The 12133-nt window shown below is 38.6% G+C and overlaps 1 protein-coding gene across 1 annotated transcript in view; it reads left to right on the forward strand.

The window, feature by feature from the left end:
• arfgef2 (ADP-ribosylation factor guanine nucleotide-exchange factor 2 (brefeldin A-inhibited)) overlaps nt 1-12133 on the forward strand; it is a 44042-nt gene that overhangs the window by 17591 nt on the left and 14318 nt on the right. Inside the window, exons 13-26 of the mRNA XM_067446460.1 lie at nt 2073-2181; nt 2270-2459; nt 2545-2656; nt 2750-2955; nt 3049-3133; nt 3396-3567; nt 3666-3817; nt 4440-4568; nt 4671-4829; nt 7924-8071; nt 8213-8309; nt 8401-8441; nt 10571-10740; nt 11054-11205. Of these exons, the coding sequence (XP_067302561.1) occupies nt 2073-2181; nt 2270-2459; nt 2545-2656; nt 2750-2955; nt 3049-3133; nt 3396-3567; nt 3666-3817; nt 4440-4568; nt 4671-4829; nt 7924-8071; nt 8213-8309; nt 8401-8441; nt 10571-10740; nt 11054-11205 (1922 nt within the window). The remainder of the gene's footprint in view (nt 1-2072; nt 2182-2269; nt 2460-2544; nt 2657-2749; nt 2956-3048; nt 3134-3395; nt 3568-3665; nt 3818-4439; nt 4569-4670; nt 4830-7923; nt 8072-8212; nt 8310-8400; nt 8442-10570; nt 10741-11053; nt 11206-12133) is intronic.

Raw genomic sequence — 12133 nt, forward strand, 5'->3', positions numbered from 1 at the left:
TGTTGGCATAATTACACTGTCTCTACGCCTATGTAAGCAAACAATCTTTAACTACTTCAACTGCGCCTGACATTAGAATTTATTTTTTCTGAGATGATTATTACACTTTACAACAAATGAATAGCTTTCATAAAACCGTATAAGTCCTGGTGGCCGTTGAGAGTTGCTATGGCATCCGTAAACACATTCCAGCTGCTGGAGATGACGGCGTTGTGGATAATTGAATATATTCGAATGCATTGCTTGATATTTTAATTCCGTTCAATTAGATTTTTTTCAAAAATGACAGCCCTAACGGACAGTAATCATTTTTGTGTGTACCGATTGAAAGATTTAGTGGACTGTTTACATGAGACGTTATCTAAACCGATCTGGACTTTAAATCACAATCATTTTGTCACATAAGCAGTTTGTCTGCCACATCAAAAATGTCAACGCTGTTTTCTCCAGCAGCTATGTGTTAACTGAAGCCATAGCAACTCTTAACGGCCACCAGGACTAATACAGTATTATATTATAAGCTATTTATTTGTTTAAATAATCATCTGAGAAAAAAAAAATTCTTCTGTCAGGCGCAGTTAAAGTAAAAACTGCCTGGGGCAATATACGCTGTGTCATTACTCCAACATTATCTTCATAACTTACGAAATAAAAAGTTAACCCCTCAGAAAAATTAACTTTCCTCTCTTGTCAACATGAGCGCGGCGTGTAAGACTGATTATTACTGAACGTAGACCGAACCTCGCAAAAGACTTTTAAAAATGCCGAGTTGAAATAAAATGCTGCCTGAGCTCAACCAATCAGCATGTTCAGCGCCCAAGTCCCGCCCTCGAAAGTTCCTGAACTTTGAAAAAGTACTACCTCGCGAGCAGGGCCGTTTGGAGGGGGAAATATTTACCCGGAACTTCATTTAGACCCTGGTTCCTGCGGTCTAAACACACCGAGTACCACCCAAAGTTCCTGGTTCCTGGGTAAAGTTCCTGTGGTGGAAACGGGGCTTTATTTGTTAATCGTTGTTAATAAAAATCCAGATGTACATGGTTTGTTCACGTTAGTTCACAGTGCATTAACTAATGTTAAACGGTCAGTTCCCCCAAAAATGAAATTTCTTTCATTAATGACTCACCCCAATGTCGTTCCATACCCATAAGACCTCCGTTTATCCTCGGAACACAGTTTAAGATATTTTAGATTTAGTCCGAGGGCTTTCTGTCCTTTGAATGTAAGTGTATGCCCACTATACTGTCCATGTCCAGAAGGTAATGAAAACATCATCAAAGTAATCCATATGTGACATCAGTTGGTTAGTTAGACTCTTTTGAAGCGTCGACAATACATATTGGTCCAAAAATAACAAAAACTACGACTTTATTCAGCATTGTCTTCTCTTCCGCATTTGTTTTTAAACCTCAAATAAAGGTTCAAACGGTAATGAATCAGCAGATTCATTTGTGATTCGTATCGCCAATGTCACATGATTTCAGCAGTTTGCCAGTTTGACACGCGATCTGAATCATGAATCATGACCAGTCAATAATTCAGATTATACAACTCAGGCGGTTAAGAGCATGTGAAGGAGAGCTGTGAGGGCGCTGATGACGCAGCTGTCGCAGGCAGCACAACGTCTCCATTAATTCACGCATGTAGTAGATATAATCAAATGTGTATTTTAGAGTACTGAATCATTATTGAATCGCGATTCATCCGATTCTTAGCATTTAAAATCGAGTATCAGCTGAAATTAACGATTCAAAATAGATGTTTCAAGATCGATGCTTCGTCAGGATTTGTAATCAATGCATCGAGTGTAACGATTCACTCGTTTTCCCCTAATATATATATATATATATATATATATATATATATATATATATATATATATATATATATATATATATATATATATATATATATATATATATATAATATATATATATAATATATATATATATTAATCATTATATTTACATTTTAAATATAATTCCAGAATATTGCAAACATATCCAGTAGACAGGTGCATGATTCTCTGTGTGTTGTAATTCAGAGTTGATCGGTTAATGATTAATTTGCAGGAGCTGAGTTTAAGAAAGAAAGGTCTGGAGTGTCTGGTGTCCATTTTGAAGTGCATGGTGGAGTGGAGCAGAGACATGTACGTCAACCCCAACCTGCAGGCCAACCTCGGTAAGACAATATTGGGGTCTTTTTTAAATGTCAGTATTATCTTTTACAACATAATTTTGCAAGTCTAATAGACTGTGTTGTGCTGTAGGTCAGGAGCGTCCAGCAGAGGGCGATAGTGGGGATGGGAAGCTCGCTGAGCATCTTTCCTCTCGCAGAGATAGCGTGAGCTCTCTGGACTCCACTGTGTCCTCTGGAGTTCAACAGTCTCAGCCAGATCACCCTGAGCAGTATGAGGTCATCAAACAGCAGAAAGAGATCATTGAGCATGGCATTGAGCTGTGAGTTTTCTTTCTTATCAGCCATTTCTTTTTTCCTTTTTTTTCCCTTTTTTTTTTTTTTTGACTGTCTCTGTGATTCTTAAAGGTTTAACAAGAAACCAAAAAGGGGATTGCAATACCTGCAGGAACAAGGCATGCTGGGAACCTCACCAGAAGACATCGCACAGTTCCTGCAACAAGAGGAGCGTTTGGACACGGTAAGTTCATGCTCCTTTTCATACATGGATAAATTGGTGAACCTAGAAATTTCATGCTCCAGCTACTTAGGCTCTGCTGTGTCATGTGATCAGACTCAGGTTGGTGAGTTCCTGGGAGAGAATGTGAAGTTTAATAAGGAGGTCATGTACTGCTACGTGGACCGTTTGGACTTTTGTGGCAGAGACTTTGTGTCAGCACTCCGTGCCTTCTTAGAAGGCTTCAGGCTTCCAGGTGAAGCCCAGAAAATTGATAGGCTTATGGAGAAGTTTGCCGCCCGCTACCTGGAGTGCAATCAGGGGTGAGTTTTTTAGTCTGAGGAGGAGTTATATATTTCTGAGGCTTGCTTGGGGATTTGTGTGGTCTTTGTGCTGACCTGTCTGTTGCTCTGTAGGCAGACTCTGTTTGCCAGCGCGGACACCGCTTACGTTCTGGCTTACTCCATCATCATGTTAACCACCGACCTGCACAGTCCACAGGTAAGAATTCTTATTTTTACTCACGGTCTCCCTTCTCTCTTTTTGCTTTGCTTTCTACTTGCTAAGATACCTGGACAACTAACGAGCAACTGCATAGCAACACGCTAGGTAGTTATAAGGGTGTTGATGTCCATATGCTAGGTTGTTCTGGTTGTTTGCTAGGTGGTTGCAACTGTATACCAATGTGCAAAAAATCATGCTTGTATTATTTCCAGAAACTGTCAATATAGTTTTGTTTTTATTTTATTTTTCCTCTCTATAGGTAAAGAACAAGATGACGAAGGAGCAGTACATAAAAATGAACCGTGGCATTAATGACAGTAAAGACCTGCCTGAGGAGTATCTCTCCTCCATCTATGATGAAATTGCAGGCAAGAAGATTGCCATGAAGGAGAGCAAAGAACACTCCATCACTCCCAAATCCAGCAAACAGAGTAAGAGCTAAATAGAGAATATTATCTCTTTAGCGTCTAATTTCCTTTGTTGGGATTAAAAAAACAATGCTGATGTAAGATGTTTGTTTTCCTGTTAGATGTAGCCAATGAGAAGCAGAGAAGACTGCTGTATAACATGGAGATGGAGCAGATGGCCAAAACGGCTAAAGCTCTTATGGAGGCTGTAAGTCACGCTCAGGCTCCTTTCTTCAGTGCCACTCACCTAGAGCACGTCCGGCCCATGTTCAAGGTAACAACATCACAACACAGTTTTTTACAATTTTCTTTTTCAAATCTTAGCAGTTTGGTGTCATTGAGCAGTGGAACTAGACTGGGTAAACCCAGCCAGGTCTGCCAGCGATTTTATTTCGCCATGCAGCTCAGGCTGGAAAGCTGTACATTCATTTATCCTGCTTCTGTTACACATTTGTGGGAACCAATCACAGTCTGGCTTATCCACCTGGCGCGCTATTAGCGGGTTTAACGCAATGACAGATAGAGAAGGATGGATGGATGCCTGTTAAACACGCCTCTTTTGGTCTGATTGGTTGAAGGACTATCCAATTGCGTATGGAGTCATTTTAATTGTGCTCATTGATCACACCTCTTGTCCAGTAGAAAATACAGAGCAGATCCCCAGACCAATGTTCAATCTTAAAAGACTGAGCTTGGTCTGGTGATAGCCATTCAACACTGGAACACAAGATCATTGGTATGTCAAAAGGATCATGTGCAGGTCATGGAAGAGACATAATCTGATGCGTTCCAGGAAGTGGCTTCACACACAAACCTCAAAAGGTCGAAAGGAAGTTAAACTTTGAAATGAAAGCATGTTATGTGTGGGTTCATTTCTCTATACTTATGTAAAACAGCTGGCCTGGACTCCCCTGCTGGCGGCGTTCAGTGTCGGACTCCAGGATTGTGACGATCAGGATGTGGCTTCTCTTTGTCTGGAGGGAATTCGATGTGCTATTAGGATTGCCTGCATCTTCAACATGCAGGTTTGTGTTTTTACTCTTTTCTTGTGACTGATCTTATTTAAGCCTGTTTTATTTAGTGCCTTCTGCCAAGTCTTACTTTCTTTTGTTTCATTGTCTCTGCAGTTGGAAAGAGATGCCTACATCCAGGCCTTGGCCCGGTTTACGCTACTCACAGCCAGTTCAAGTATCACAGAGATGAAGCAGAAGAACATTGACACCATTAAAACTCTCATCATGGTTGCCCACACCGACGGAAACTACTTGGGCAATTCCTGGCATGAGGTGGGGATCAGAGCATATGAGGAAAATAATTATTTGAACACCCTGCTATTTTGAAAGTTCTCCCACTTGAAAATCATGGAGGGGTCTGAAATTATCATCGTAGGTGCATGTTCACTGTGAGAGACATAATCTAAAAAAAATCCAGAAATCACAATATATGATTTTTAACTATTTATTTGTATGATACAGCTGCAAATAAGTATTTGAACACCTGCCTATCAGCTAGAATTCTGACCCTCAAAGACCTGTTAGTCTGCCTTTAAAATGTCCACCTCCACTCCATTTATTATCCTAAATTAGGTGCACCAATTTGAGATCGTTAGCTGCATAAAGACACCTGTCCACACCACACAATCGGTAAGAGTCCAACTACTAACATGGTCAAGACCAAAGAGCTGTCCAAAGACACTAGAGACAAAATTGTACACCTCTACAAGGCTGGAAAGGGCTACGGGGAAATGGCCAAGCAGCTTGGTGAAAAAGGTCCACTGTTAGAGCAATCATTAGAAAATGGAAGAAGCTAAACATGACTGGGGCTCCATGCAAGATCTTACCTCGTGGGGACTCAATGATCCTAAGAAAGGTGAGAAATCAGCACAGAACTACACGGGAGGAGCTGGTCAATGACCTGAAAAGAGCTGCGACCACCGTTTCCAAGGTTACTGTTGGTAATGCACTAAGACGTCATTGTTTGAAATCATGCATGGCACGGTAGGTTCCCCTGCTTAAACCACCACATGTCCAGGCCCGTCTTAAGTTTGCCAATGACCATTTGGATGATCCAGAGGAGTCATGAGAGAAATTCATGAAGAATGATGAGCACCATCCCAAGAACACCATCCCTACTGTGAAGCATGGGGGTGGTAGCATCATGCTTTGGGGGTGTTTTTCTGCACATGGGACAGGGGGAATGCACTGTATTAAGGAGAGGATGACCAGGGCCATGTTTTGCGAGATTTTGGGGAACAACCTCCTTCCCTCAGTTGGAGCATTGAAGATGGGTCGAGGCTGGGTCTTCCAACATGACAATGACCGAAGCACACAGCAAGGAGTGGCTCTGTAAGAAGCATATCAAGGTTCTGGCTTGGCCTAGCCAGTCTCCAGACCTAAACACAATAGAGAATCTTTGGAGGGAGCTCAAACTCTGTGTTTCTCAGCAACAGGCCAGAAACCTGACTGATCTAGAGAAGATCTGTGTGGAGGAGGGGGCCAAAAATCCCTCCTGCAGTGTGTGCAAACCTGGTGAAAAACTACAGGAAATGTTTGACCTCTGTAATTGCAAACAAAGGTTACTGTACCAAATATTAACATTGATTTTCTCAGGTGTTCAAATACTTATTTGCAGCTGTATCATACTAATAAATAGTTAAAAAATTCATACATTGTGATTTCTGGAATTTATTAAATTTAGATTATGTCTGTTACAGTGGACATGCACCTACACTTTCAGACCCTCCATGATTTCTAAGTGGGAGAACTTGCAAAATAGCAGGGTGTTCAAATACTTATTTTCCTCACTGTATATATAGTGATATATAGTGATCTTTTGATCTTTAATTTAAGGAAATCCCAAAATATAAACTTTCATTGAAGTAAAACTAATGTAGGGGGAAGCTCATATTATGAAATAAATGCTTTTCTCTAATAAACGTTGGCCATGATTTTTGATAGCCTTAGAAATGATATATATATATATATATATATATATATATATATATATATATATATATATATATATATATATATATATATATATATAGTATATTCCCATTCATATTTACAATTTTTAGCGCACCAGGGATTATTATAATTAATTGAAATCATCCAGTCATGACTTCCTGTTTCACAGGAGTATAAATATGAGGAAATTTTAAATAGCAAAAATAAGCATTGAAAATCCCCATTTCCACCATCAGGTGGGGCAATAATTAACAAGTTCCAATCAACAGGACATGTTACGAATCTGCATGGAAGAGGATGTGTGTATATATTGACTTGTTGACACGATATACATATATATGCTATATTAGGAGGATAGATTGAGTAGCTAAAGACAGAAAGTAGATGAGTCTTGGTGTCACAAAGCCTAAACAAATATCTAACACCACTTACATCACCTCAAGTTGTTTGGGAGGGTTACAAGTAAAATCCTCAGACACTACTAGAACTTCAAACGGGACTGAGTTCTGTGGTCAGATGAAGATAAAAAAAATGCTTTTTGGCAGCAAACCCACAAAATGGGTTTGGTGCCCACAGAGATAAAAGAAAAGTACCCCTTGTCTACAATTGTATGTACTGCCGGACTGCTTTAATGTTGTGGACCTATTTTTTTGCTGGAGGTCCTAGACATCTTGTATCATCAATTCTTTTAAATTCCAACAGATAAAAAAAAATCAACTTGATCTTATGATGGGCTATGGTTGGATCTTCCATTAGGACAATGATCCAAAATAAACATCAAAATCAACACAAAAATGGGTCACTAAGGCCAAATTTAAAGATCCGCCATTACCATTTAGTCCCCTGACCGGAATCCTATAGAAAATTCAAAAAGAGAGTATATCAACATGGATCTGGAGAGATTCTGTAATGGAGTAATTATCTCTTGTCAGGTGTTCTCCAAACTCATCAGGTATTATAGGAGAAGACTCAGAGCTGTTATCTTGGCAAAAGGAGGTTGAAAAAAGTATTGAATAAAGGGGGGCCATTAATTGTGGCCAACATGTATTGGAGAAAGAACAATAAAAAAAAATCTTCACCATTTTCAATTGTTTTACTTCAATTAAAGTTAAGTTTTTATTTATTTATTTATTTATTTTTTCAAAGGTCAAAAAGATTAACAGTGCAGATTTATTTTTACACGCTTCTTTGTTCATATTTACCAGGGCCAATAATATATGTATACAAAGAAGCATGTAATGTAAATATTTATATATATATAGATCAATTAATGTAACATTCAGACACTGGTCTGAAACACTCTCACACTCGCCCCATGCCAGCAGGTCATCCACTCCACTAGTGGGCATTGACCCTTGATTTCCTCCAAAAGCACTGAATAGATAACGTTTGGCTGCTTTGTTTCCCTGTGTAGATTCTGCGGTGTATCAGTCAGCTGGAGTTGGCTCAGTTGATTGGAACAGGGGTGAAGACGCGTTATATCTCTGGTGTAGTCCGGGACCAGGGAGGCGGCATAAAGGGCTTCCCATCAGGGGGAGAGGAATTCATGCCCCTCGGTTTAGGTAAGCTATTGTAGGTCTGCAGTTAATAGCTCACGGATGGAGCCTAAGTGTTCAGTCTGTTTATTGTTTGTTTATTGATGTGTGTGGATCGTTTTGACAGTGTTGCTTATGGAGCAAAAACATATTATTGGTCTCCTGCAGGTACTTTGGTTGGAGGTCCAGACAAGCGTCAGATGGCTCATATCCAGGAGTCAGTGGGGGAGACCAGCTCTCAGAGTGTTGTGGTGGCTGTGGACAGGTGCATTGAAATCACAGGACAATACAAGCATACAGTGCAATAATATGTTGTTTATAATCCTCTGTCTAACCTTACGCGTTTTGTGTGCCAGAATTTTCACTGGATCCACCAGGCTTGATGGAAATGCAATAGGTAGGGTTTCTTTGTTTTGTTTTTGTTTTTGATGTGCATTTTATTTTAAAGTGGCCAATATAAATATACACATTTACATTTAAAAGTTTGGGGTAGGTAAGATTTCATAAGTCGCTAACCTAGACTGCATCAAGATAAAGTAAAAACAGTAATATTCTGAAATATTATCACTTAATATAGCTGTTTTCTCTTTAAATATATTAAAAAATGTAATTTATTCCTATTAATAGGATCACATGATCCTTCAGAAATCTGATATGTTGATTTGCTACTCAAGAAACATTTCTGATAATTATCAATGTTGAAATCAGTTGTTGCTTCATAGTTTTGTGGAAACCATGATGCGTTTTTCTCAGGATTCTTTGGTAAATAGGAAGTTCAAAAGAACATGATTTACTTGAAATATTTGTGAAATATGTTTACATTATTTCTTTAAACAAAAACTAAAAATCTTACTGACACCAAACCTTTGAACAATAGTGTAACTATCAGATTATATTATTTATTATTCTTTATTTACTTATTTACATAATTATAGTATGTGACAGCATTAAACTTATAAACAAATAAATGTATAAAATAAAATGCTCCAACTTCAGCCGGAAACGGTTATGAGTTGAACATGGTGCAAATGAGAAGGCGAGAAATACTAGTGGTTTGATTTACAGAGCGTTCCGTTTTTCATTGTAAAACATGAAAAATAAAATTATAATGGGTTAGCATAATTTCTCAGGAATTATTCAATAGTTTTAGAGAAGTGGTTTTGGGTTTATGAGTTAAATAATGTCTATGCTTAACATTTAAAAAATACTTATGTTTTGTTCTACAACATTATTTACGTACAGTCAAACCTTAAATTTGAATTATGAAGCATTTGTGCTGCTAAATAAAGAGTTATAACTACCACAAGGATGCAAGTTGTACATGCTTGGCAAATCAAACAACCTTTTATATCACATTGTATTGCGTATGTATATAAGAATTACAAAATTGTGTCACTCCACTGTTACTTGTTGAAATAAACTAGCTTATTACTGGAAAAGCAACACTAGTATGAAAACAACTGAGCTACTGTCACGCACAACTGAGGGGTGTAGCTAAGTTATTAGTTTTGCTATATGTAAGTTACACACCAACACTGTTTGAAAGCATATCTGTGTGCGTTGATTATGATGATACTTTTAATTCTACTTGTGTAAACTTCAGTCAGTGAGTTCTGAGTTTTGTTGGAAATTAAGAAAAAACAAACTAGTATGACTGCATTCCTAACATATCTTTAGCTTCATGAGCAATGGAAAATTAGTTCTTAGTCTAAGTGGGTGTCCACACTGTGATCCTGTTTACTATAGCTTGGGTTTGTTTTTAGTCTGACATTCATTCATTTGGTCCATTGCATCATAAGGAAGTGAGTTACAAGTGGTGGTGGTGGTGGTGGTGGTGGTTCAGCCTGAATTGCTTCTAAAGCCACTATGAATTGCAATCGTCTGCCTCAGTGACATTATTTAAGTGAAACAACTTCTCAAAAAAAAAAAGAAATTGTAGGTTGAAACTTAATTTTGTCTATCTGGAATTACGTTTCCTAATTGTGAATTGTATTTACCTGTTTCCAGGACTCTGAATTCAGAAGTAAATATAAACTTCCCTTACTCGTGTAAATATCCGTTTCCCCTTATCTGTTTCATGACGTAACTTTTCTTTCATGGAAGACGATAGGGCTTTTTGATTCAGAAATTATGTAAGAATTTGCAAAAATAGTTCCATAAATGTTAGCAATGAGCTATTTTTTTCTATCACATAATTGCTACATGTCTTGGTTGTAGGTGTATAATTGGCTGAAAATGATCTGTTTCAGACTGTTTGGTGGGAACGTTTATGTAGTTACTTTTTTATGCAGCATAACCATTAGGCAACTGCCACACAAAATGGCCTTTAGGACTGACTCACTGTTCCATCCCACGTTTATTCACTTTTACACTTCATGCACACTGACACTCTTCTAAACTGTCAAACTAATGTGTTCTGCCAGTAGACAGTGAATATGTAATGTATTTGAGGACAAAATGTCCTTGAGATTTGACATGAAATCACATTGCATATTGCATGAATTCTAAACTCTGCTCCATCTCCAGTTGATTTTGTACGTTGGCTATGTGCGGTGTCCATGGACGAGCTGGCCTCTGCGCACCAGCCACGCATGTTCAGTCTGCAGAAGATAGTGGAAATTTCCTACTACAACATGAACCGCATCCGTTTGCAGTGGTCACGCATTTGGCAGGTCATCGGAGATCACTTCAACAAGGTCTGTGGCCTTTATCCAAAGGTGCGGTCACATGTACCAATGTTTTGTGACTGTTCGTCATTTCAAAAGGAATCCATTGCATGTAATGGTGAAAGATTTCACCACGCAAAATTTGCAACGTGGCGTCACACATTCACCAACAGCAAGCAGCTTGATTTGAAATTTACTTCTATGTGAGCTGTGCTACACTATTGACTATATATAGACTATCAATCTTTTTTGCCAGCAAAATTTTGTGAACAACAAAATGTTTTTTCTAGATTTGATGAATCCGTAAAACAGCTGTCTGATTGTTTTATTTCTGGTTTGACAGGTGGGTTGCAATCCTAATGAGGATGTGGCCATCTTTGCAGTTGACTCCCTGAGGCAACTTTCAATGAAGTTTCTAGAGAAAGGAGAACTTGCCAATTTCCGCTTCCAAAAGGATTTTTTAAGGCCATTTGAACACATCATGAAAAAGAACAGGTGAGGAGAAGGGAGTTAGAAGTGAGTGATTGAGGAGATAAAAAAAGAATGTGGAAACCTGTTAAATGTAAACACTTAAAGGGATAGTTCACCCAAAATAAAAATATTTGATGTTTATCTGCTTACCCCCAGGGCATCCTATATGTAGGTGTGTTTGTTTCTTCAGAACACAAATGAAGATTTTTAACTCCAACCGTTGCTAGTATAATGCATGTCAATGGGTTGTTTTTCTATGAGAGTAAAAACACATATGAATGAATACTGTCCAAATATTGCATCTGTCCAAACATGTTCATTGTCAGGCAGAACTGACGGAGCCGAATCATCGGGACTGCAGGTAAACAAGACACTTGAGGATAGCAAAAACGGCAGCTCTCATTGACATATGTCATGTTTAGGCTGTGCAAGGGACAAGAGGACTTTTCATATGTCAGCAGTCATGGTTGAGGTTTATTATAATTGGATACCACAACAAATTATTTCAAAATTGTTCATTGTTCGGCCCATTTCAAGTAAGCTTTGCTCAGCGTCTTAAACTGAAGAAAGGGGCAACTATATTCCTGCAAGCAGTAAGTAGCGATTTATCCACTTATTGACTAGCTGTTTAAAGGGGTACTTCAGCGCTGGGAAGATGAATCTGTATTCAAACTGGGCCATCAATGCAGTAGAAATGTGAAATTATTTTTGAATTTGGTGTCTTCTAGACTGAGAAAAGACAGAAAATGTATTTTTGTCCCATGGGGATGAAAGACTACAATTCTCAGAATGCTTCGCTGCCCTGTGGGGCCATTCCCAACGCCAACAACTTCATTACTGTGACTGAGTTAGAGACACTACAATTAAAAACTGAACGTGTCTGTTCAATATAATGAGTGAGTCACCGCGCGAGTCTCACAGCACTGAGCACTAACTGCACGAGTGATGAGAG

This window comes from Pseudorasbora parva, chromosome 6 (genome assembly GCF_024679245.1).
Source record: "Pseudorasbora parva isolate DD20220531a chromosome 6, ASM2467924v1, whole genome shotgun sequence".
Classification (NCBI taxonomy): domain Eukaryota; kingdom Metazoa; phylum Chordata; class Actinopteri; order Cypriniformes; family Gobionidae; genus Pseudorasbora; species Pseudorasbora parva.